General features: G+C 40.5%; 1 protein-coding gene across 5 annotated transcripts in view; it reads left to right on the top strand.

Moving 5' to 3' along the window:
• Window positions 1-26,008, top strand: part of IQSEC2 (IQ motif and Sec7 domain ArfGEF 2) — a 575,830-nt gene that overhangs the window by 357,933 nt on the left and 191,889 nt on the right. For all 5 annotated transcript variants that reach the window (XM_044060579.1, XM_044060614.1, XM_044060605.1 and 2 more), the window contains exon 5: window positions 1,893-2,054. In XM_044060579.1, the coding sequence (XP_043916514.1) occupies window positions 1,893-2,054 (162 nt within the window). The remainder of the gene's footprint in view (window positions 1-1,892; window positions 2,055-26,008) is intronic.

The following is a 26,008-nucleotide window of genomic DNA, read 5'->3' on the forward strand; positions in this document are numbered from 1 at the left end:
TGAACAGGGCAGATCAATTAAAAAGCACATGAAGGATAGACCCCTTATGGAACTCAGGAAATATATAAGGTGCAACTAGGTAAGTCACTAGGTAAGTCATTAAAGAGTTATTATATTAGAACCTCTGCTGCTTTTGCTGCACCATATGCTGAGTTATGTGTAAGGCACTTTGTGAGACTGGATACAGAAGACACACTTGCCATACAGGACTGAACTTGCTCCTTCAGGCAAATCCTCTAGTGACAGGGGCAACTCATCTTCCACTGCTAATGGAAGTGTGACATATGCAAGAGATAGTTCAGCACCATTAGCACGAATGTGGACAATGCATAAACATGTTTCCAAATCTGTCCATTGTTATTCACTCTCTACTAAGACGATATACGGAAGGACTCTGCAAAGTAGAAGCCTTTTTAAGGTAGTCACAGAAAAACTAAATTCTACCTTGGGAAACTATACCAAGCGGGTCTCATGATCTTGTCTGGTCTCCTTCGGACAGGTTTCATAATGTCATTTTCTTCCCATGTGTACTTGGCTACAAGGTATACCATCTTATTTGGAGGGAGTATTATCCAGAAGAATAGCTAGGGGGACTGAGAGGCTTCTTGCAGGATCCTTTTGACAGGAGATGTGGGGCTTTGGCCCATCCCACTATCTGCTTCATTATATGAAGGACTTCCTCTTACATAGGTCATCAAGTGGGGATGGTGGGGAATCGTTGCCATTTCTATTGTCATTATCAGGGATAAGAAACTCCACTGGGGATTCAAAGTGCTTCCTGTCATGTATGTGCTTTCTACCTGACCTTGGAGGGATTGCTCCAAGGAGGAGGAAAAATACATGATGTGATCCAGATTAATGCAGCTGACCCCATAACAGCCCCTCAAATGCTTTGCCATGCTGTCAAGAAGGATGAGTATCTAAAGGGGAAACAGAGTAATGCCTCAGGTTGAGGCAGATGCACTTGCCAAGGGTGGCATATGTAGAAATATCTGCATCATCGGTGTCAAAGCTGACATTGATGTCACATTCTAAAAAGGTACAAAATCGAACGAAACTGCCTGAGACTGAATTCTTAACAGCCAAAGAAAGTACTAAAAGGTTGGTGCCAAGTTTGACCCTAACTCTTTAACCCTAAACATCAAGAATGAACAGCCATAATCCCATCCCCATTGCTGAGTACCCTGAGGATGAGGGCTAAAGGCTTCTCAGGTGTGGTTACTAATAACCCAATGTAGTTGACCCCAATTCATGGGGCAGTGTGGATTCCCAGATTCTGACTTAATTAACTGGAATATTAAAAAATATAGACCTATTTCTGTATCTAACAAACTTTAAAGTGAAATAACCTGGTACTGTTTTATCCCTGATGGCAAGATGTACGAGCAGCAAAACAAAAACAGAGATGGGAGTGTCCTGCAGGTCGTTATGACAAAAGGGGAGAGGCTGGTACACTGGGAAAGTATTAGATCTTGACCTGACTAAAAGTATGTGGTTTCAGTTCTGGTTGATGAGGTGAACCTCATACAAGTTTTTTTTTAATTCAATTAAAATACATTTCTGATATTCCTAAAAGAATCCTGAATGTGTGCAGTATCTAACAGTTAAATTATTGTATTTAATTATTAGTGTATATACTGAAATTAAAATAGTCTTCATTTCATTTATGGAACATCCATCTTTCTCCATTTTATTAAGAGTGTGGAATAAGAACAGCTGGACAAGTAATTATTTCTCAGTAGCATGTGTTTATGTAAGTGAATGTTATTGTCATAATTTTGAGTTATCTTTGCTAAAATAAATACTGCAACATAAGCAAATAGTACAGAATAAACGGTGCACGTTTTCATATTCTCTTACTGATGAAGAACTGTCTTCCTCTACTTGTGTAGAAAGCCTGAAAAAGGGATTCAGTACTTGATCGAGCGAGGATTCTTGTCTGATACACCAGTAGGAGTGGCACACTTTATTCTGGAGAGGAAAGGTCTGAGCCGTCAAATGATTGGCGAATTTCTTGGAAACAGACAGAAGCAGTTCAATCGAGATGTCTTGGAGTAAGGCAGAAGAAGAACTTTTTTCTTTATCTGTGCATGTACTTATATGACTAGGACAGCATGCTGATTTCGGCTAAAGTGGAGAAATTGTGTGTGTGTGTGTGTGTGTGTGTGTGTGTGTGTGTGTGTGTGTGTGTGTGTGTGTGTGTGTGTGTGTGTGTGTGTGTGTGAGAGAGAGCAACTTCATGCATGCTTGTTTTGTGTGTGTATTTTGTGCTTGTATACAGAATGCACACCTAAATATAAATGTTTTGATGTATAAAGTATCAAATGGAAGGAAATAGCAGTCTCAAACATCCTCTTTCACCTTGTTATAGGTATCAGACACTGCCTCCCTTTAATCTGTGCTGTATTGATCAACTTTTGTAATGGAATTGAGTGAGCATTAACAGTGAAGGGCCCATATAATTTTGGTGTTTTTGGTCTGTTTAGGGTGGGGGTGAGATATTAGGATTATTCACCCTAAGGGCTGTGCTTCCTTTATTCCTTTGTTTAAGCCCAGTCTGAAAAACAAATGACAATTCTGAAATGCTTTTCCTTACCTTTTTATGAAGGTATAATCATTTCTGTGTTTCCTTGTGGGAACCTAATTCCTTTCTATAGACAAAAACATATTTACCTATAACACTGATAGCACGAGGCTAGGAAGACTGTTTTATTTAAGAGTCATACAATAAACCAATGAAGAAAAATTAAACTTCTGCCAGCCAAGTGATTTCCAGCCTGAAGAACACAAGGAGTCAACTTCCATGGTGCAGAGGAACAAAGTGATAAAGGCTTGACTGTGACCCAGCTGACCTGAATTTAAGTAGCATGCACAGATGCTAAAGAAGACAGCAGGAGTGAGGTATGACTGGAAATTGCCAGCTTGCTGTTCCCAGTTGAGGAAGGGGAATAATTTAAGCCCTGCTGCTCAAGCACCTTCCTATAGGTGGTCACATGTTAGAGCTGAGCAATAGGTACAAAAGAGGTGCAGTCACAAACTCGGAGGGTCAGTGTCATGTATGGGTCTTGAGACGAGCAGATCACTACTTTGCAACATGTGAGACTGTCTGAGCAAATCTACATGAACCAACACACTTGCACTAGTCAGCGAAACAAAGAAACTGAACCCTCACCTACTGACAACAGCAATAAAAACATTCCATGTAATCTGAACACTTGCCCATGAAGTATGTTGCCTTCAGCAATAAGTCACATAAAACTGCTGCAAAAGCAACAGCAATGTTGCAATTCAGAGACAAGCTACAATCATTACATGCAGACAGTCAGTACAACAGTGTACCTGCCTTACCAATATAAACAAAAAACACTTTACATGAAGAGATCTACCCCCCATTTCCCTTACTTAATTCTATAGTGACACAACCATGACATACTTTAGTCAAACAAATGTAAGTCAAGTGTAGCACATACAGATATTGACTCAGTATGGATTTTTTACAAGTTGTGACAGTTTTACAACTCATCAGTAAAATAAGCAGTTGGCAATACCACATGCTACTATATAAATTTGTGTGTGTATAGGTTCATAGGTTCATAGGTTTATACTAGGCTATCTGCCCAAGGGCATTTATAAGCCTAGCCCAGAGTTTTGTGGCTTTCGCCACCCCTTTAGTTTGAAGGATACTATGCCCATTATTTTGCTGTGCCTCTGTCAAGCAGTGACACTGAGGTAATCCCTGGGGTATATCTGCGATCTCCCATCCCATATAATATTTATATTTAGTCGACAAAATTTAGTTGACTACACAGATGACTGACAGGAGTGAGAAACTGCACATTTCTTAGGGTTGGAAAATATACTCTGACAGTGTGCGATCTTGGATTCTTTATATATATATATATATATATATATATATATATATATATATATATATATATATATATATAAACAGTATGCATTAATATTATAGTTAGCAGGGAATGTGGGGGTCCTCCCTGCAAAAAATATGTTTTAGGCTTTTTCATTTGTTAAGTTAACAGTAAACCCATATATGCACACATGGGCATGTATACCTATATATCTGTGTGTGTGTGTGTGTTTGTGTGTGTGTGTGTGTGTGTGTGTGTGTGTGCACGTGTCTATATATATCTACATATATATAGATAGATATACATATATATATGTACTACCATGGAAAATGTCCATATTCTGTCAAACCCATGTAAAAATACTTTTATTCAATGATAATATTTTTCTGTAACAAATTAATTGATCCTTTTCTGTCTGGATGGCATTTACAAGAAATGGCATTAATATTATTATTTAATATAACAGCTGAGCATGTACAGTATCTCAGGTGTTAGGGTCTGGTTTCTTTCCTCTGAGACATTCTGGGCCTGAGTCTTTGACGGTAAAACAGTCTGTCCATGGAGGTGCCGCTTAATGGTAAAAATGTCCTAACTTAGGTAAATGTTACAACCACTTTCCTCACTACCATACCAGGGTTTTTGGAATGAGCACTCTCTGGTGGTAGTATATATCCAACATGTTACAGTAATCACTGGCCTTTTTACGTTTATTGTTTAGGGTTCTGAACTGTATAAAGTGCAATGCTTATGTTGCTTCTCATATTTTGCCAACATAGTCTGCCCTCTGTAAAATGAATGTATCTTAGGCCTTCTTCTAGTATTAGTATCCTTTCTTCTTGTCCTTGTCCTTCTCATCTCTTCTTCTGACTTATTTTCTGTCCCTTGACTTGGTCACATAACAGGCATTAATCATGAAGATGTCTTTGAATAACAGGCTGTCTGGTATGGCTCTAAGAGTTTGGCGTACAAAAATTCAATAGGTTCTCAACATACTGTATAATTGCGGTTGTCATTATATAACTGTAGGCTTGGCATTCATTAAGGCTTTGCTTGTGTTCACATATTCCACTAGTCCACTAGTTTATGGCCAAAGTCAAGTCACTTTTTATGTATTCTGTTTATTAATTCAGTAACCAATTTAATGAACTGGTTTGAAGACCCTTTTCATACTCAAGATAGGCCAGAGACGCATAAAAACAGTGCACCATGAGCTTCTTAACAGAAGTCACAGCTGAAAATGAAATACTTGCCATTAAACAAAAGAGTTTCTAAGTTACATAAAAACATACAGAGACTCTGTATGTGTGAAATAAGAAATGTGCCTTTGGTGTGTGGTACATACAGTGCTCCTTAATCTGATTCCATTCAGGGATATACCACTGTCAGTCCTCATTTTCTCTGGTATGCTGAAAATTTCCAATATTTTGTCAGGTGCATGCAAAGATGTGGAAACATTGGTTTTATAACAGGAAAACTTCAGTAATTAATAGTGACAACTAATAAGCGTTCTGTATTGTATTCTGGCCCAGAGAAGTTAGTGCTGAAATCAGTCTGTGATGCTTTTGGGAGCTCAGACATTTATGAGTACTGCTTTATTGTACTTTGTATTTGTGTGATAGCATACAGTATTTCACAATTTTCTCCTTATTTCATCCATACTGAGAAATTAAAAGTTGTGTATTTACCATAACCATGCATCTGTGTCATCTATTTTCATTATTCCTCAACGAATGGGTCTCAGATCCAACTTGGCTTTTCTTTCTCTAGATTCTAGAATCCGACTCTTGAGCTACTCCCTTTACCCATAATGCCCCTGACCACCACATTACCTCACATCGAGTTAGCTGCTACTATACTATCTTAGAAATATAAAATATTGTCATAGTACTGCAGAAACAGTGAAATAGTAGCAAGACAGAGGCTCAAAAATAACTGTGGCTCCTAACAGAAAAGTTAATCAGGTCACTCCCAAACACATGGATAGGGGAAGGTGGGGGTCAATTTAGGAAGAATGAAAATGGACAACACAGCTGCATGATTATGGTGAGTACATAACTTTTAAATCTGATGTTGTCATTTTCATTTGTTCCTCAATGAACAGGACCGAGTCCCCAGCTACAGTAACCTTGGATGGCCCTCATGGAAGAGTGTTCTGGAGAACCGCAGAACCAAATGCAGCCCTGTTTCTGGATATGATATCCAATTTGTAATGATCAATAAATGTATGAGAATTAGACTAAGTGGCAGCTGCACAAATATCATCAATAAAAGCTTTGGACCAAAAGGCAGCTGACGTAGCCATTGACTTAGCTGAATGTGCTTTTGGTTGTCTTGTCAAGATTAAACCTCTCAGAGTAAAGATGTATTCTCCTCTATTGTCAGATTTAGGAGAGAAAACTGTCAAGTTGATGACTTGACTGATGTTTGTTTCTGAGGCAACTCTAGGCAAAAAGGAAGGATTAGTGTGTAAGGAAACTCTGTCTTTATGTAAAACCAGATAAGGTGGTTCTGAAGAGAGTGCTTGGAGTTCAGAGACTTGTCTTGCAGAAGTTATAGCCACAAGAAGGACCATTTTCCAAAAAAGAGATTTGAGATCTGCATTAGCTGAGGGATCAAAGGGTGATTGTGCTAAACTTTGAAATACAGCAGTAAGATCTCAAGGAGGAGTAGGATCATTTATCAGGGGTCTATGTAAAAAGGTACCTTTAAGAAATGCCTTACATAACTTGGATGAAGATAAAGGGAAAGCATTATCTCCAATGTGGAAGTCAGAGATGGCTGATAGCTGAACTTTGATGGTGGAGAAGCTAGCCCCACCTTGAAAAATGGGCCAAGAAAATCTAAAACAACAGGAATTGGAGTAGTGAAAGGATCCAACCCTCACTGCTGAGCCTAAAAAGAAAACCTCTTCCATTTACTTTTATAAATTTTTCTTGCAGAGGGCTTCTGAGATGAAAATAAAATTTGGCAAACTGGGGAGGAAAGCCTGGAATGTCTAGACATCATTGGAATTGGAGAAACCATGCAGTCAACCAGAGACCTGCAACATCTAGATGAGTCATCCCTGAAGAATGTGAAAGGAGATTTGGACTGTGGTCCACTGTCCATGGAGGACATAGTAGATGAGACCAAAGGAAGGGGAATCACACTTGCTGAGGCCAAAAAGTGGCAATTAGGATTACCTTGCTCTTCAACCAGAGTGCTTTCTGAACGAATTTAGGGATTAGAGGCAGGGGAGGAAAAGCATAAGAAGACCAGCGGGCCAAACATGGACTAGAGCATCCCTCAGTGACTGATCCTGAGGGGGACTAGGGCAAAGGACCTGTTGAACTTGCTGTTGTGGAGAGTGGCAAATAGATCGCAGCAAGGCTGACCCCATTCTTGGAAGATCATGTTTGCCACTGATTGACTGAAAGACATCAGGATAGTTATGCTGAACTTGCCTGCTAGAACGTTGAATTTCCCCAAAAAAACTCCCTTATCGGCCTCAACAAAAAGTTGAGATCCCTCATCAAATCCTCTAAAGCTAGTTATGAAAACAGAATTGCAGCAGATAGTAAAGACAACCACAAGGCCTTCTATAGTTATGTAAAGAATCTCCACGGCAATACCCAGATTTGCTCTGAGCTAGTTCACAATGGTACCTCCTATACTGAGCCAACAGATATTGCCAATATAATGGCCGACAAATTCAGTGCCAACTTTACCCCTCTCTCCCCCCAAAGGACCAGTCACATTACCAGTGGATTGCCAGGCATCCAGTATTACTGCTGCACAGGTTAAAACAGCACTGTCCAATGCCAAGAATACAGCTTCTATGGGACCTGACAATATCCCTGGCTGTGTTCTACATGAACTATAGAGTGAACTGGTACCTCACCTGTGTGCCCTGTTCAATCACAGCCTCACCTCAGGCTTTGTCCCTACTGAATGGTGCAGTGCTACAGTCATCCCTCTCCACAAAGGAGGAGTGACTACAGACCCTGGGAACTATCACCTCATTAGCCTGACAAGTCTGATATGCAGAACTATGGAACACATCATCATAGACCTAATAAACAAGGATATAGGGAATCTCCAAACTCTTTATCCCACACAGTTTGGTTTTGTAAAGGGTAGATCATGCCTGCTCAACTTGGTCAACTTCTTTGAGTCAGTCACCAGAGCTGTGGATGAAGGCAAGGTGGTTCATACAGCCTACCTTGATCTGGCCAAGGCTTTTGATATCATTCCCCACTCAGGAATCATAGAAAAACTCACTAAGCTGGGCATCAACCCCTATATCACTAGGTGGGTTGCAAACTGGCTCACAGGTAGAACCCACAGTGTGAAAGTAGCTGACTCCAAGTCAGACTGCTGACCAGTCACGAGTAGAGTCCCACAGGGTTTGGTCCTGGGTCCTCTCCTGTTTGATACCTACTTCTCTGAAGTCCAGGCCAACACGAAAATACTCTGGCTGACAAAGTTAGCAGATGATTGCAATTGGGAGCTATTATTAACTCCCCAAGTGATGTTGACATCCTACAGAAATGCCGCACTGAGACCAATGACTGGTGTCAGAACCATGGTCTTAAGCTTAATGCCAAAAAATGTGTCATCATCACGTTTGGAGGAAAAACCCAGTTTCCATGAATGAACACAAAAGGGGTTATAAGAGATCTGGGAACACAGGTTGACAGCAACCTCTCTTTAGACCACCACATTGTCACTGTGGTCAGAAAGTCCTTCTGTGGCACATCTCATTACTAAGGGTTTTGCATCCAGGAAGAAAGAGGTCATTGTCTGCCTCTACTCTTCCCTCATTAGACCAATCATCGAGTACAATGCCCCATTTGGCATGTACCTCACTAAACACCTGCAACAACTGGAGAGGCCACAAAAGTACCTCACAAAGAGGTTCCTAGACCTTAAACATTTGTCCTATATGGACAGACTCAAAAAACTCCCAACTATTCTCTGTCTCATAACACCTACTTAGAGGCGATCTCTGCTTGACTTACAAAGCCATGTCTGACCCAGCTCTGTTAGAAATACTGCATCTAAAGAAATCCCAATTCCTCTGCACCACATGCTCCAGAGACCTCAACCTCATTACCACAATCAACAGAACATGCTGGAGGGACAGGTTCATAACCCAGAGACTGCCCATGCTATGGAATAGACTTCCCATACATGTCAAGCAGAGCACCTCACTGGCCTTCTTCAAGAGAAATCTTGATGAGTGGATGGAAAATAGAAAATTCACCCCAGGGATCACTCCAGTGGCTCTACTCGACAGAGGCACTGGGAACTAAGGTCGGGTGGCATGATGCCAGGGAAATCCTATGGGCTAGGATTGTAAAGGCTCCAGGGCCATTAGCCTAGTATACACCTATGAACCTTTGAACCTATGTGCATCACTACAAGAAAACAGTTGGAGGAGATTTCCCACTGCCAAACTCTCATTGCTTCTCGGCAAAGGGGATAAGATCTGGTTCCCCTTGTTTGTTGATGTACTAGACTACTGACATCTTGTCCATCTGGACAGCAATCATCCCTACAGAAAGAGAGTTTTGAAGGGCCTGCAAATTTAGAAGGACCATTGTCATCTCCAAGACATTTGTATGCAGTTTGATCTCTTCTGGGGGCCATGTACTTTGAACAGTCCATCCCAAGAAATGCCACCCCCACCCCAATAGGGAGCCATCCAGGGTCAAAGTGGCATGGGGGGGGTGAAAGAATAAAAGGACATCCTTGACAAATCTCGTTCGATTGAATCCACCACAGTAGGGAGTCCCCGCAGACTCTAGGTTGTTTTATATGGTGTTGCAAGGGTTACTGAAGAATGGACCACTGTGCTGCTGGTGTCCACTGGAGGATTTGCATGTAAAGATGAGCAGTAAGAATCAAGGTAATTGCTGCAGCCATTCATCCAAGAGCTTTGAGAACCATTTTTGCTGGGGGAGAGAAGTGAGAAAGAATCTGTCTGACATGCAATCTCAAGGTAAGAATTCTGTATTGTGGCAGGTCAATGAGATGATTGACTGTATCTAGATGAGCCACTGTGATGTGCGAGACTTGAACTGGTTGAAAATGGGACTTTGAAAGATTGACTGTGATCCCTGCGGATTAAGATAATTAGAGTAATTAATCCCTGGTTTTTAGTAGGAGATGCCTAGTTGGTGCAGTGAGGAGCCAGTCATCTAAATAGGGAAACACTGAATTTGTGCAGTCTGAGATGAGCTGCTACCCCTGTCATGCATATAGTGAACACCCTGGGAGCTATAGTGAGACCGAAGGGCAGGGCTCTGAACTGATAATGGCTGGCTCCCAGGCAGAAGCTTTGGTATCTTTGAGAGCATCTGTTCATTTTGATGTGGTAGTACACATCTTGAAGATTTATAGAGCACATCCAGTCATCTTCCTGTAACAGAGGCGGAATGGACTGAGCCGTGACCATCTGAAACTTGAAGCTCTTCACAACCTGGTTCAGAAAACTGAGATCCAGAATAGGGAACTTGTAAAAAGGGAATGAAATATCCACTGGATATGATTCTTTGCATGCACATATCTTTTGTGATGGCTGCCCAGGCTTTTGGGTGCAAAGACAAGCACCCCCCAACTGCCTATACAGAAGGACAGTCAGGCAATCCTTCTGGAGAGCTGGAAAGATCTGTCCAAGATGGAATCTCAGAAACCTTGGTTTTGCGGATCCCCTCTGCTGAGTGGGTGGCATCTACCATTGTTATTATTTCCCTCTCTGCCTCTAGGGAAGAAATCTCCACATGATTCTTGAAAAGTTCCTTGAGATTTCTGGAAACACATTTTCTTATGACTGCGTTGATTTCTAGAAAAGGGTCTTTACAGGGTAGGAAAACAGATTCACATAGCAGATAACGTCTTTCCATCTTATTCACTGCATGAAAGTGTCTGTTTAACAGTGGGCCCAAACAGAGAAGATTTAACAAAGGAAGCATTGATGAATAATGCTTTAAGGGGCTCTGCAAAGTCACACAATTACATCCAAGTATATCTCCTAAGGGCTATGCCAGAATCCATGGCCTGTGAGGAACCTTCAGTTGCACGAGAGATTAACCTCATGGACACATTCAATATAGATTGCAGGGTGGCCAGTAAAGAGGAATGAGTCTTCTCTTCCTCCGCCGACATGGACCCAGGGGTAGAGTTGGAGAATTCCTTAATTAAGACCTTCTGTGATCTAGTGAAATGTGCCAGGTAGTTTAGCAACCATAAGGCAAAAGTTGCTGAGGCATAAACTCACTTTGTATACATGTCCAATGCCCAAGATTCTGTATTAGGGGGATGGACAGAGGAGCTCTGCTTGGCTCCTGCAGCAACCATGGCATCTATGGGGATTTCCTTACTCCAATACTGTCTGTCTGTAGGTGCTCCAAAAATTCTTATTTGGTCACCTGGAAATTGGTTCTGAGTTGTCCAGTTCCTTCCATGGCCAGCAGGAGACAAGAACTATAAGCTCAGCTGCTGGGAGGGGTAACCCAGGATGTAGATAGGCCAGACCCAAAAGCTTCTAGGAACACCAACTCCTCCTGGGAAGGGGTTTGCGAAGACCAACTATCTTTTTGGAGTAGGATTTTTAGAATGTCTCCAAAGGAGATGTCTTCTAGTAGAGATCTAATCGGTGTCTTCTGTCAAAAATTCCTGAGGGAGCCTAAGTGCTTTCTTTTGCACAACCTCTTTTTGGGGGCCTATTCAGTGTGATGCTCTAACAAGGTATTGGAAGAGTCAGGGAGTTCCCTAACTGGAACTGCCTGGAAGCTGTTATGGGCTGACTGTGCCTGTGGCGTAGGATGCAGAGACTCAGAAACAGCATCTGAAAAGGGAACAGGAATTGGATTCAAAGGGGTAAGAGTGGAGACCACTCTCAGGTAAGAGAATACCCTCTCCACCACCCCTATGGCAGAGGGACCATGAGATGCCAAAGCTAATCTAACCAGAGCCAAAACTCTTGGATCAGACAAACCAGGGTCCTCCCCAACCCTGTGCTCCAAGGGAGGAGTCAGAACCAAGCTGTCCAGCATCGAGGCCCTGAGGGGAAGTGACAGCTCTGAAAGCTACAGGGTTGAGGTCAATCCCTTGGATCCAACACCAAAGCTGTGGCTCAGAGACACGTTTTGCTCAAGGGGAGCCGAACAAATCAGGGAAGTAGTCAGAGTTGATGATAAAGGCATCTTCGGATCTGATGCGTCGACTCTTGGATATCTTGGATCTGAGGGCTCTGAAACAGAAGGTCAGATCAGAGGAGTAATGATGGTATGTCAGGGAGGTTTAGGCTCGCTGATCCAATGGGAGATGGATTTGGTAAGACCCCCATCTAGATCTGTGTTCTGAAAAATGTTCTCATCATTCTATCCACCATTACTTTGGAAAAACTTTGGAAGAACCACATGGAAGAAGTGGAAGTAGGTCAAGGAGACTTTCCTGGAGTCTCTTGCAGAAAAGGAGAACTCAGTCTAGGAGACATTGGCTCTGGAGAAAAGTAGGTGCTTCAGTGCCAAGGAGACTTTGTGAAAGAAAGTGTCAGACCTGAGGGTTTTGGATCAGAGTGTTTGGAAATCTTGGCTGGAGGTTACATCATTGGAGCAGATTTGGGATACAAGACAGGAGAGGGCTTTCTATGCTCCCTTGGCTCTGTGGATTTTGATTTCTGCGAAGGGGGTTTGAGCCCCAGAAGTAGACGTAGTAGATGAAGGAGCAGTAGCAGGAATAAGGCCCTTCAGTACTAATTTACTATAATAATCAGTGATGGCTCTGGCTTTGAAACAAATGCAGATATTACAAGCCGTATCTAGTTGGTCAGGCCCTAAACAATAAACACACTCCCTGTGGGCATCAAAATTGGGTATCTTTTGCCCACATGAAGTAGTAGGCTTTGGCTCAGCCATGCTATGAGAAATGCCTAATGGCAAAAAGTCAGTGAAGGACAGGAGAAAGATATTTTTTTAGTGATATAAAAAGAGCAAAATTTATACCAACACTGGTAAAATTCCTACCTCACAGAGAAGGTACAGGAAAGAAGGAAAACTTTACCAGCTATGGTAAAGACGAATACCAAGGAATCATAAAGAAAGTTGTAAAAGGAATAAAACTAGTTTAGCGGTAAAGAGAGGATGCTATCAGAAAGCTAAATAAGGAATTTTTAAGGAAAATTAAGTTAAATTGCAAGAATTATTAATTATTCCCAAATACGAAAAATGTTGAGCTCGAGAGAACACAATCCCAACTGATTGTTAGAGAGACAAATGAGATCTGAGGTAATGCAGTGGTCAGGGCAATTATGGGTAAAGGGAGGAGCTAGACAGTTGGAACCTAGAATCTAGAGAACAGCAGCTGATTTGGCTCTGAGACCCATTCATTAAGGAATGAATGAAAATGGCAACATCAGATCTAGATTTTTCTTTCCAATTTCACTGACGTAGAGGATAAAGCCCTGACTATGACCCAGATAATCCTAGCTTCTGTAGTAACTTGAACACTGGATGATAGTAGATGATAGAAATGAGAGTTCAATGCCAGTTTGTCCATCATGGTTCCTGTTAGTTGCACTTGTCACCATCAAGCAAAGACCCTTCAGGCATCTAAAGGCAGAGTACAACCAGGGGCATGGGCTTAATGCCACAAAGCCTGTGATGGTAGCTCTCACTGCATATGGGAGCATACATGTTCAGAAAAGGCATAGTAGACCCTATCACCAGCCAGGGGCAAGAATTAGGGACAAAACAGATCTTGGTGTCCTTGTGTGTGAAGGGCCCTTAGGCTGAAGGGAGACTGGAAGAATTGGGGAAGTGGCAAGCCACTAAGTTGGCTGTAATGGGTGTAGAGGTTCAGTGGTGATATCAGTTTTTGTCCTGTGGGTCCTCAGTCTTTCTATCATGGTGCCCATTGATGGGAGATTGACAAGCCATATGGTGGGCAGTTGGCTGGTCTATGGATAGCAGGGGAAAAACAATCTTTCTGTTTGCCTAGATAATGGCTCCCTCTTGCCCAGGGCAGTGGCCACATTGCTATGGTCAGGAAAGTGAATGGACCTAAAGTTATTTGGAGGAAGGTTGATGGTCAGCAGGTTGGGAGGCAGAAAAATTGTGTGTGTGTGTGTGTGTGTGTGTGTGTGTGTGTGTGTGTGTGTGTGTGTGTGTGTGTGTGTGTGTGATGTATTCATCATAACTAGGCATCCATGTTGTCCATTTTCATTGTTCCTCAATAAATGGGGTTTGGATCCAATCCTTGGATCAAAATTGGCTACATACTGTAGACTTTGGATCAACTCTCGAGCTCCTCCTTCTACCCACAATGCTCCTGTCCATCCTCACTACCCCAGATTGAGTTTGTTGCCATAAACTCCCTATAACTAGACAGAGACAGTATAGCTGAGAGAACAGAGCTCAAACCCAGAACTATAAGTTCCAATAAACAATCCAACAGGTTCCTTCAGAAGATTTAAGGACAGGGATGGATGGGAAGGAAATTGAGGAAGGATGAAAATGGACAACACAGATGCCTAATAATGGTAAGTACATAAGTTATAAATCTGATGTTGTCCTTTTCATTCTTCCTCAATAAATGGGTCAGAGTCCCCAGCTACACTGATCTTGGTTGGCCCTCATGGAAAGATATTCTGTAGTACCACTTTGCCAGTGGCTGCACAACTTCTGGGTATTAGATCCAATTTGTAATGAGTAACAAAGGTATGTACATTAGACCATGTGGCTGCTGCGCAAATATTATCAATAGATGTTCCTAGCCAAAAAGTAGTTGAATTACCTGTGGATCTAGTTGAGTGGGCTTTAGGTGGTTTAGGTAGGGCAGTGCCTTGTTGAGAATAGATCCAAGAAATGCAATCTTTGATACATTTAGCTAGAGTAACTTTAGAAACTAGAAAACCCATTATTTTTGGTGAGAAGGAAACAAATAGTTGATCTGACTTTCTGATTTGCTTTGTCCTGTGTAGATAAAAATGTAATTGTCTGTAGACATCTTGGAGATGTAGTGTGTATTCTCCTTTATTTGAAAAATTTAGAAAGAGCACAGGTAAATTTATTTATTTATTGCATTTGTTTACCGGGAAAGTCCACCGGGCCTAAAAGAGCCAATTTTCGGTGGAGGTCCGGGGAGAAAAGCTCCAACATGAACATAGATGCAGAAAAAAAAAATTAAACATTAATTGGTACAGAAGTAGAAACAGTATTACACATAGTGGGTACAGTAATATATACAAAACATATACATAGAGAATATATACATAACTCAGGAATTTAGTTGGTTTGATTACAGTAACATATACAGAATATATACATGAAAGCAGGAATTCAGTTGGTTGCCAGATGTATTCAGAGTGGTAAAAATGGAGATAAATTAATCAGCATTATTGTACATGAGTGTTAATGTTTGATTCAGAAGCTACTTTAGGTAAAAAAAGAGTTTGTTCGTAAAGTAACCCTGTCTTTATGGAAATAATGTAGGGAGTCTTTGATGAAAGAGCTTGGTGCTCAGAAATCCTTCTTGCAGAAATAATAGCTACTAATAAATCTGTTTTCCTTGAAAGAAATTTTAGTTCATTTTTTGCAAAGTTCAAAGGGTTTTTGAGTTAGGTCTTGTAGCATGACAGTCAGATCCCAGAAAGGTGAAGGATCCTTTACTGGTGTTCTAAGAAGGAGTTGCCTTTTAGCAATGCTTTACATAATTTGGAAAAGGCCAAAGAATAGTTTCTGTTTCCTGTGCAAAAACTGGAAATGGCAGCCAATTCCAGTTTAATTCTAGAAAAGCTAGCTCCTTCTTTAAACAGAACACTTAAAAATTCAAGGACAGCAAAAACCGGGGCAGAAAATGGATCAGCATAATTTTTCAATGCCCAAATGGAGAAGAATCGTTTCCACTTACTCTTGTAAACTTTCTTGGTGGAATACTTTCCAATGATAATGTTATGTTACACACTGGGGAAGAAAGCCTGCACTGTCAGACAATCATTGGAAGTGGAAAAATCATGCGGTTAGCTTGAGGGCCTGGATATTGGGATGGCTCATCCCTGAGGGGTGTGAGAGGAGATCTGGAATTCATTCATGATTCATCCATGGAGAATAACGAAGATGAGATCAAAGGAAGGGGAACCACACCTGTCGAGGCCAATAGGGGGCAATGAGGATGACTGAGCTCTTCAACCAGATTGCTTTCTGTAGAGATTTGGGAATCAAGGGAAGTGGAGGATACACATAAATACGACCAGATGGCCAAACATGGACTACAAGCATCTCTCGGTATCTCCCCCAGGGGTGCTCAGGGCAAAATACTTGCTACGCTTGTTGCTGTGGGGGAAAGCAAAGAGGATGGAGTAAGGTTGGCCCCAACAACAGATAATCTCTTCTGCCACAGATTGTTTGAGACACCAGCCATGAGGCATCGGAATGGACCTGCTTAATTTGTCCACTAAAGCATTGTTTTTCCCCTGAATGTGCATTGCAAATGGAAAGCAATTTTAGGAGATCACCCATTGCCGTTGCTCTCAACATCTTCGCATAAAAAATCTGGACAAACCAAAAATAAGGGACAAATTTTAAATGTTGCTCTTATAAATTTAGAAAGTTTTTAGAATAAAAGGTCTTGGGTTACCATGCATTTTTCTGAAGGATATCAAGTCTGAAACTCAAATGCTTGACATTAGTTAATTCAGTCCTCACTGATTTGCCTCAAGAATTCAGAAAATCACAAATTTTATGAGGAACGCTAAAAATATGAGGCAAAAATCTGGTTGTTCTGTAAAAATCTGGACAGTTGAGAGATATGGCCATTGCCACACTTTCGTGGCCTCTCTGTGAAGAGGTTAAGATCAGGTTCCTCCTTGTTTGTTGATGTATCAGACAACAGACATGTTGTTGGCCTGAATCGCAAAAGTCCCTAGAGGAAGAGCATCTTGGAATGCCTGCAATGCAAATAGGACCACTGTCATCTCCAGTACGTTGATATGTAAATTCGTCTCTTGGGGGAACCACATGACTTGGACCATCCTTCCCAAGAAATGCCCCCCCATCCCAATTGGGAAGCCTCCTTAGTCACTGTGGCCATTGTGGGTGGTAAAACAAAGAGATGATCTAGATAAATGTCATCCAACTGGATCCACCGCAATGTGACATTTGCAAATTGGAGTAAGCTTGACTGGAAAAGATAGGGGTTGTTGAAGAATAGACCAGTAAACAGCTAGAGTCCATTGAAGAACACACATATAGTATTGTGCTAAGGGAAGTAATACTATTGCTGCTGCTGCCATAAATCCCAGCACTTGAAGAATGAATCTGGCTGGAGGAGATGATGGGAAGAGATCTGGTGAACCTGAGATCTGAATGTGTCTATGAGAAGAGTTGGTAATGATAACATCTGCACTGTTGTGTTCAGAATTGCATTGATAAACTCCAGGCTCTGAACTGTTGTCAACTTTGATTTTTCATAATTGATCGTTATTCCCAGTGATTGACAAATCTGGAGCAAATAGTTCCCGGATTGTTGAAGGAGGTGCAAGGAGGGAGCAGTGAGGAGCCAGTCATCTAGATATAGAAACATTCAGAATCCTTTGAGTCTCAAGTGAGCTGCAACCACTGCCATACATTTGATAAACCCCCTGGGGGGCTGTGGTGAGTCCAAAGGGCAGGCCTCTGACTTAGTAGTGACTGGCTCCCAGCCGAAAGCACAAATGTCTTCTGGTGTGCCTGTCTGTTTTGATGTGATACCATCCTGAAGATCTATACAGCACATCCAGTCATCCTTGCGAAAAAAATGGCAGAATGGACTGTACCATGACAATTTGGAACTTTGACGTTTTCACATACCTATTTAATTTGCTGAGATCCAGAACTGGTCTGAGGTCCCCTGTTTTTGGGCACTAAAAATAAATATGAGTAAGTTCCAAATCCAACTAGGTGTGGTGGGACCTCTTGGGTGATTCTTTTGTCTCACAGCTTTTGAATTTCTTGTGCTGCTGCCTTCCTGTGACTGGGTGGGACATTTGAAAGTTTCTTTCTTTTGCAGAAAGAGAGTTGGAAAAATGGAATGGAATAACCTGTGGATATTATTTTTAGCACCCATGAATCTTCTGTTACATTTACCCAGCCATCTGTGTGCAAAGACAATTGTCCCCTGACTGCCTCCAGAGGCAGACAGTCGGGCAGCACTTCAAGAGTGTTGGAAGGGTCTGCCTATAAATGAATCATGGAAACACTGATTTTGTAGGCCTACTCTGCCTCTAGGGAGATGTCTACCATTGGAACTGCCTCCTCTGCTCTGGAGGAGTCACCCCCATGCAAATCTTAGAAAGGTCCCTGAGATTTGCGGAACCACATTTTCTGACCACCCCTCTGATTCCTAGAAAAGGTTCATTGAGGGGTAAAAAACTTGATTCCCGTGGCAGATAGTCTGCTCTTCTTGTTCACTGCAGGTAAGCATCTCTTTAATCAATGGACCAAGCAAGGATGCCCCGTCAAAGGGAGTGTTGATGAAGTATGTCATAAAAGGCTCAACAAAGTCGCATAGTCACATCCAGGCATGTGTCCCTATGGCAGTGCCTGAACCAGCAGCCTGTGAGGTGCACTCAGCTCCGTGAGAGATCAACCTCATGGAAGCATTGGAAATTGATGAAAGAGTGGCCAGTTGCGAAAATGATCTGTTGAAATTCTCTGCAGACATGGACTCTTGAGAGAGAATTCAATAGTTCCTTAACCAGGTCTTTCTGTACTCTTGTGAAATGTACCAGGTAATTAACAGACCTCAAGCTGTAGGTCACCGAGGTAAAGTCCCACTTTTCAGATCTGCCCAGTGCCCTAGACTCTCTGTTTTGGCAGACAGACAGAAGAGTTCTGTTCTGCTAGCTCTTTTTTAGTGTCTGCCACAACCACCATAGCATCTACTGGGACTTCTTTGCTCCAGTGGGGTCTATCCTTAGGAGGAGCTAAAAATTTGTCAGGTCATTTTGGAATGGGTTTAATGGTATAGAGCTTCTTCCATACCTGGTGGGAAACTAAATCAATGAGTTCATCCACCAGGATGGAGAGATACCCAAGATGTAGACAGGCCAGAACCAAAAGCTTTCAAAAATATTGATTCATCTGGAGAAGGATTTTTGGAAGACCAACCACCTTTCTGTCTGAGGATGTCTAATATGTCTCCAAAGGATATATCATCTGGTGGTGATCTGGGGGACCCTTCTTCTTCATTGAAATCAGTATCCTCCATGACAGATTCCAATGGGGAATCTGTGTGCCTCCTCTTGCTTGTTCTCTTCCGATGAATCTCCTCCAGGGATGTTCAGGGGAGGTATCTGAAGACAGGGGGATTTCCTCTACAGGAACAGATTGGAAGTTAGCTGGAACTGGCTGTCATTGTGGAATAGGCCTGATCAACTTAGAGCTCGGAACCGAGGAGGGAATAGGGAGTGGGTCCAAGGGATGACAGACCAGTTCTCTAGGAAGAGGAAAAGCCTTTTCCATGACATCAAAAGCAGATGGGCCCAGAGAAGCCAAGGCCACCCACGTTGGAACCAAGTCTTCCAGTACAGGGAGATCATGACTCCTATCAGATCTGTGCCTCAAGGATGGAATTGGACTCAAGCTATCCAGTGCCAAAGCTCTTAGGTGCAGGGATGGATCTGATAACATTGGAGTAGATCTTGGTCCCACGGATCCACCTCTGATACATCTGCTCTGGGACCCTTTCCAATCTGAAGGCATAGGAGCAGAACTAGTCAGGGATGCTGTCAGAGTCAAAGAAGAGATTTTCTTCAGATCCAACTCTGGATCTCTCAGGGCTGTCAGATTCTGGGGCTCCAAAACTGTCAGACAGATCAGAGTAGACAGAATCATATGAGAAGTGGTCGGAAGACTCAGGGATCCAATAGCGGATGGAGCCAGTATGATCCCCATCTGGATCTGAGCTCTGAAGAAATGCTTGCATCATCCTATCTGCATCCACTTCTGATAAACTTCTGGAAGACCTGGAACATGTGATGGACTGTGGCCTAGAATGTTTCTTGGAGGTCTGCAAGATAGGAGAGTGCAGAGTAGGAGACATCAGATCCAGGATGAACTCTGCTGAGCAGACTCTTTGTAAGGTGCCAGGTCTCGGGTCCGAAGATCTGGGATTCGAGGTTGTAGCCTTAGGACTAAACAGTATTACAGTAGGATCCAAAGCTTTGTGATCTCATGGCTTCAGATCCAAAGATCAAGCCTTTGGATCAGAGGATGTCGGATCCAAACATTTTTGAATTTTTCACAAAATCAGCCAGCAATTCAAACCACAGCCAAGGAAATCACAGTTACTTGCCAAAAAGTAAGAAATTTTATTGTAGGTAAGCATTTTCATGGTGCTACTCACACCACTTCTTCAGACCTTTTTACAACCATGCATCACATTGCACTCCATTTTATACTAAATTTTAAGTCAGCCCATTAGCATAATTACTTTAATTGAGTGAATTAACCTATTAACATCTCATAAAACTTTTATAAGAACAATGCTTTTGATCCACTTACATCTCATTCAACTATAAAATATATAAGAAAAATTATATATATATATATATATATATATATATATATATATATATATATGTAAAAGAAGTCTATATACACATATAAAAAAATATATATATATATATATATATATATATATATATATATGTATATTTATATATATATATATATAAACATATACACTTATATAAGAGAGAAGTAAATACATACTTTCAAAAAATTCTCTCTACCCCTAATCAAATATGAAAAGAAGGGGAAATGTAGTTATTTACTAATTTTACTAATCATTTAATATATTATAATAAAATCACTTTATTCAATCAAATCAAGGACCTGTTTCATAGTATGGGCTTAAGGGGAATCCTATCATTTAACCCCTGACCCCTATCTGCTCTTAATCTTATGATCCAACGTGTTTCAGAAGTCTCAGTTCTATTTATAATATCCCCCCTATCATTTTCTCTTGTTATTTCTATTGCTTGGAAGCTAAATGTGTGCTCTGGCCCATTATTTTGCACATGCTTAGCCAATGCATTTGTCGGGTTCCCATTCCTGACGTGTAGCAAATGTTGTTGTATTCTAAACCTCAATTCTCTATTTGTTTTTCCTACACAGAAGCTCGAACAGATGTTGCACACTGCTAAATATACTAAGTTCTTACTATTGCAAGTGGCTTGAACATTAAATACGTATTCTCTACCAGTATCAAGGTGTACAAAATTGTTACTGATGTTTATAAATCTACATTGATTACATTTAGTACATGGTAATGTACCCTTACTGGTGCTAACACTTTTACTTAAAATTTCCTTAGCTTGTGTAGGATAGCACAGATGTCTCTTTAAAGACTTCTTATTTTTAAAGGAAAAACTTGGATTTTCTCCTACTATCTCCCTTATATTGGGGTCATGTGTCAAAATGGGCCAGTGTTTCCGAATGACTCCTGTTACAGGAGCCATGTTACTTGAATATTGGATAGGTACCCTCACAACTTTCTTTTCCACTGTTGGGTTCTCAGATCTATTACTCCTATTTCTAGAAAAATAGGGTTTCCCAGTAGTGCTTCTTAACTTAGCACTCTCATCTATTAAATCAGTTGCAATATGATATCTGTAGCCCCTCTCTCTAAATCTCTGTCTCAGATCTTTAATCTTTTGATCAAAATCCTCATCCCTTGCTCTTAACTTAGATACTCTTAATGTTTGCTCTTTTACAACATTTCTAAAAAGGTGTCCGGTGTGCATGCTCTCTCGGTGCAGAATAGTATTCCTATGACAGTCCTTTCAGTTTAACTTGGTAGTTATTTGACCCTGTCTTGTCTTGAACACAGTGACATCCATAAAATTTACTTCCTTATCTGAGGCCTTCATTTCAAAGGTCAGAAAGGATGTATTAGTATTAACCTCATTGCAAAACCTGTCAAGTTCCCCCTGACTTCCATCACACAACAAAAAGAGGTCATCGACAAATTGCTTTAGAATACTATCTGCTTCCAAGTGCCATTGCTTATACTATTGTTCTCCCATAAGGCCATGACTAAACTTGCGTAGCTGTTGGCACTCAAAGTGCCCATGCCCACCCCTTCTTTTTGCAAATACAAAGTATGTTCAAATAGCATAACATTGTTCGTGAGAACCTGCTCCATCAATAGACAGATTAATTAAATTTTTGTCTGACTATAAGTACCATCTTTGGTCAAATATTCCCTTAACATGTCCATGCCCAAGTCATTAGGAATTGATGTAAAAAGGGATCGAACATCTAATGTAACTAGCTTTAGATTGTCCAAACTTAAATTATTACTATGCAAAAATCATATAAGTGGTTTAAAAACTGTTCAGTGTCCCTTCAAATGGTAGTATTCTTATCTCCTAATGGTCTTAATGTTCTCTCCATGTATATAGATATTGGTTCTGTTGCCCAATTTTTTCCTGAGACTATGGGTCTTGGGGGGGGGGGGGTCACTGGATCCTTGTGCATTTTGGGAATACCTTGAATAATAGGGGTAAGAGGATTCTTCACTTTAAAATAATTATATAAGTTTTCAGTTATCCAACTGTCTAACAGACATTCATATAAAACATTTTCCAGTTTCTTTAAAAGGTATTCTTTCTGTTTTACAGTGATAATCTCATATACTTTAACATCATTCAACATTTCTTTCATTTTAGTATCATAGTAACTTTTGTCCATAATTACTATGGGTCCCCCTTTGTCCGCTGGTTTTATTGTAATATTATTATCATCTTTTTAAGTCATTTAAAGCTTTGTACTCCCCTTTAAACATATTATTAAAAAAGCCCATGCGCTTGTCTTTATCCAACAATTCAAAAATGTCTTTCTCACATAAACTACTAACTACATCTACAATGGGGTGACCAGGAGGAATAAATGTGCTAGGTTTTTTAAAAACAGTCATTTCCCAGTCACTGTTGTTCGCAAACATAAGTCTTAGCAACACATTCCTGCTAAACATTTTTAGATCTAATATACTGTCAGTTACCTCAGTTGTCTGAGCTGGTATAAACGATAGGCCTCTATTTAACATCTTCATTTCATCCTGGGTTAGCATTCTAGTTGAAATATTCCACACCGGAGGTCTTTCACTCCGTTGTTGTACCATCCCTTCTTTGAAGTCCGTTCGTTCAATATTCCCTGTTGTCCTTTCCTTTTGAATCCGCCTCTGTTCTGCCCCTCAGAGACCCTTGTTGAACTGGTGTTAATTTGGTTGGGAATATCTGAAAAACCCATTCTTCTTGGGAAAACTTTCCTTTCGATAAATCCTTTGCTGTGGTGGATGGTGGTGTTTGTAGCACTTTAGAGTTATTTGCTGGCATTTCCGTTGTTTCCTCGCCATTTATCATCTCATAGCATCCTTATTTTGTGTATTTGGAGCTATCACCTGTTTCGTTAAACTGACTGAGTTGGTGTTTGGCCTCACCCCTAGGGCGTCTTGTATGCTATTAGTACATGATGCCATTGAATGGCCATCCTCTGTATTATTTAAGGTGGTTTTCCAGTTGTTTGTTGATTCAGTATGTGTTCGTGGCCATACGAACACATGACCCGCCTTAAAATCCCTTCTGTCTCGTTCAAGTTTACCAAATTTCTGCCAGTATAATCTCTTTTCGTATAAAGAAACAGAATCCATTATATCAGCTAGTTTCTCATCAATCAGAACCTGTGGATAATCATTATATAATTGTTCCTGTTGGGTTAGAATTTTCCCTCTACACATTTCTTCATCTTTCCCTGTATAGTCTATTATAAGCCTCATATAATTAAAACTTAGTTCTGAATTGAGTTGTTGCCATTTTGATAACATTTCTGGCATCCTATCAGCCTGCAATGGCATTTTTAATATTCTGAGACCATGGGGTATAACTTTATATTTCAGACAAGCTTCCAGATGAAATCTCTCATCTTGTAACCTCTTAATTTTATACAGTTCATCTTCTAATTTGTGGACATCTCTCATTAAAGAGAAGAAGTCAGTGTCTTTGTGCCTCACCTGTAGATCTTCTGATGGTTGTTCTGTATCCAATAGGGGATTTACTGTACATATCATAAAGCCTATTAAATCCCTTCGTACTATACTGGTTTGTTCTCCTTGGTTTCCAGGAGTATATTCCAGCTCAATAACATCACTCATACTGGTGGTACTTTAACACCTTAGGTTTCCTTTTGCCATCTGGCACTAACCACGACCAACAAAATACAAAGTAAACAGTTTCTCAAGGTCATGGTTAGTGTAAATGAATCACCAGTAAATATCCAAAGTACACTAAATCACAAAATCAGCCAGCTATTCAAACCACAGCCAAGGAAGTCACAGTTACTTGCCAAAAAGTAAGAAATTTTATTGTAGGTAAGCGCTTTCGTGGTGCTACTCACACCACTTCTTCAGACCTTTTTACAACCATGCATCACATTGCACTCTAGTTTATACTAAATTTTAAGTCAGCCCATTAGCATAATTACTTGAATTGAGTGAATTAACCTATTAACATCTCATAAAACTTTTATAAGAACAATGCTTTTGATCCACTTATACCTCATTCAACTATAAAATATATAAGAAAAATAATATATATATATATATATATATATATATGTGTGTGTGTGTGTGTGTGTGTGTGTGTGTGTGTGTGTGTGGAGTCTGCTTGTCCTCCCCGTGGTCGAATGACGTTAAAGATATGCAGGTAGGTGCGTGCGTGAATGGGTGTGCCTTCTTTGAAGGTTGGGTGTCAGGCTGGCAACTCAGCACCGTAAAAATTCACGGCCAATCATTAGCGGACCGGAGTTCTGCTGTGGCGACCCCTAACCGGCAAAAGCCAAAAGACGTTGATATATATATATATATATATATATATATATATATATATATATATATATAAAGTCTATATATACATATAAAAGTATATAAATATATACTTTCAAAAAATTCTCTGTACACCTAATCAAATATGAAAAGAAGGGGAAATGTGTTTTTTTACTAATTTTACTACTCATTTAATATATTATAATAAAATCACTTCTTTTCATATTTGATTAGGTATAGAGAGAATTTTGTGAAAGTATGTATTTACTTCTCTCTTATATAAGTGCATATGGTTTTTTTTATATATATATATATAGTGTGCATATGTAGTTTATATATATATATATATATATATATATATATATATATATATATATATATATATATATATATATACTTTTATATGTGTATATAGACTTTTTTATATATATATTATTTTTCTTATATATTTTATAGTTGAATGAGGTGTAAGTGGATCAAAAGCATTGTTCTTATAAAAGTTTTATGAAATGTTAATAGGTTAATTCACTCAATTAAAGTAATTATGCTAATGGGCTGACTTAAAATTTAGTATAAATTAGAGTGCAATGTGATGCATGGTTGTAAAAAGATCTGAAGAAGTGGTGTGAGTAGCACCACAAAAACGCTTACCTACAATAAAATGTCTTTTACTTTTTGGCAAGTAACCGTGACTTCCTTGGCTGTGGTTTGAATCGTTGACTGATATTGTGGTTTATTGTACTTTCTTCTGTGTGGAGTCTGCATGTCCTCCCCGCGGCTGGGTAGCGTTCGAAAGACATGCGTGTGTAAATGGGCATGCCTTCGTTGAAGGTTGGGCGTCGAGCTGGCACCTGTGCGTTTCGTAAAAATCTACTGCCAGTCATTAGCGGACCGCAGTTCCGCTCTGGCGACCCCTTACCGGGAAAATCCGAAAGACAAACAACAACATTGTACTTTCGACATTTACTGGCGATTCATTTACACTAACCGTGACCTTGACAAACTGTTTATTTTTGAATTTTTGCTGGGGGTTCTGACGAAGTCGTACTGGATTTCAGCAGAGAGCATTTTCTATGCTCCAAAGGAGCAGATTTTGTACTTTTGCCAGGGGGTTCAGCCCCAGTAGAAGATGTTGAACTAGGAGGAAGAAGATCTTTTAAAATTAGCTTGCTGTGTTGGTCAGCCAAAGCCCTGGAATTAAAAGCAACACAAATATTGCAGCTGATTTCCAGATGGGTGGCTCCAAGATAATAAATGCACTCCTTCTGGGCATCTGAGTTTGGGATTTTATG

This window comes from Protopterus annectens, chromosome 1.part0 (assembly GCF_019279795.1).
Source record: "Protopterus annectens isolate FY-2018-M chromosome 1.part0, PAN1.0, whole genome shotgun sequence".
Lineage (NCBI taxonomy): Eukaryota > Metazoa > Chordata > Ceratodontiformes > Protopteridae > Protopterus > Protopterus annectens.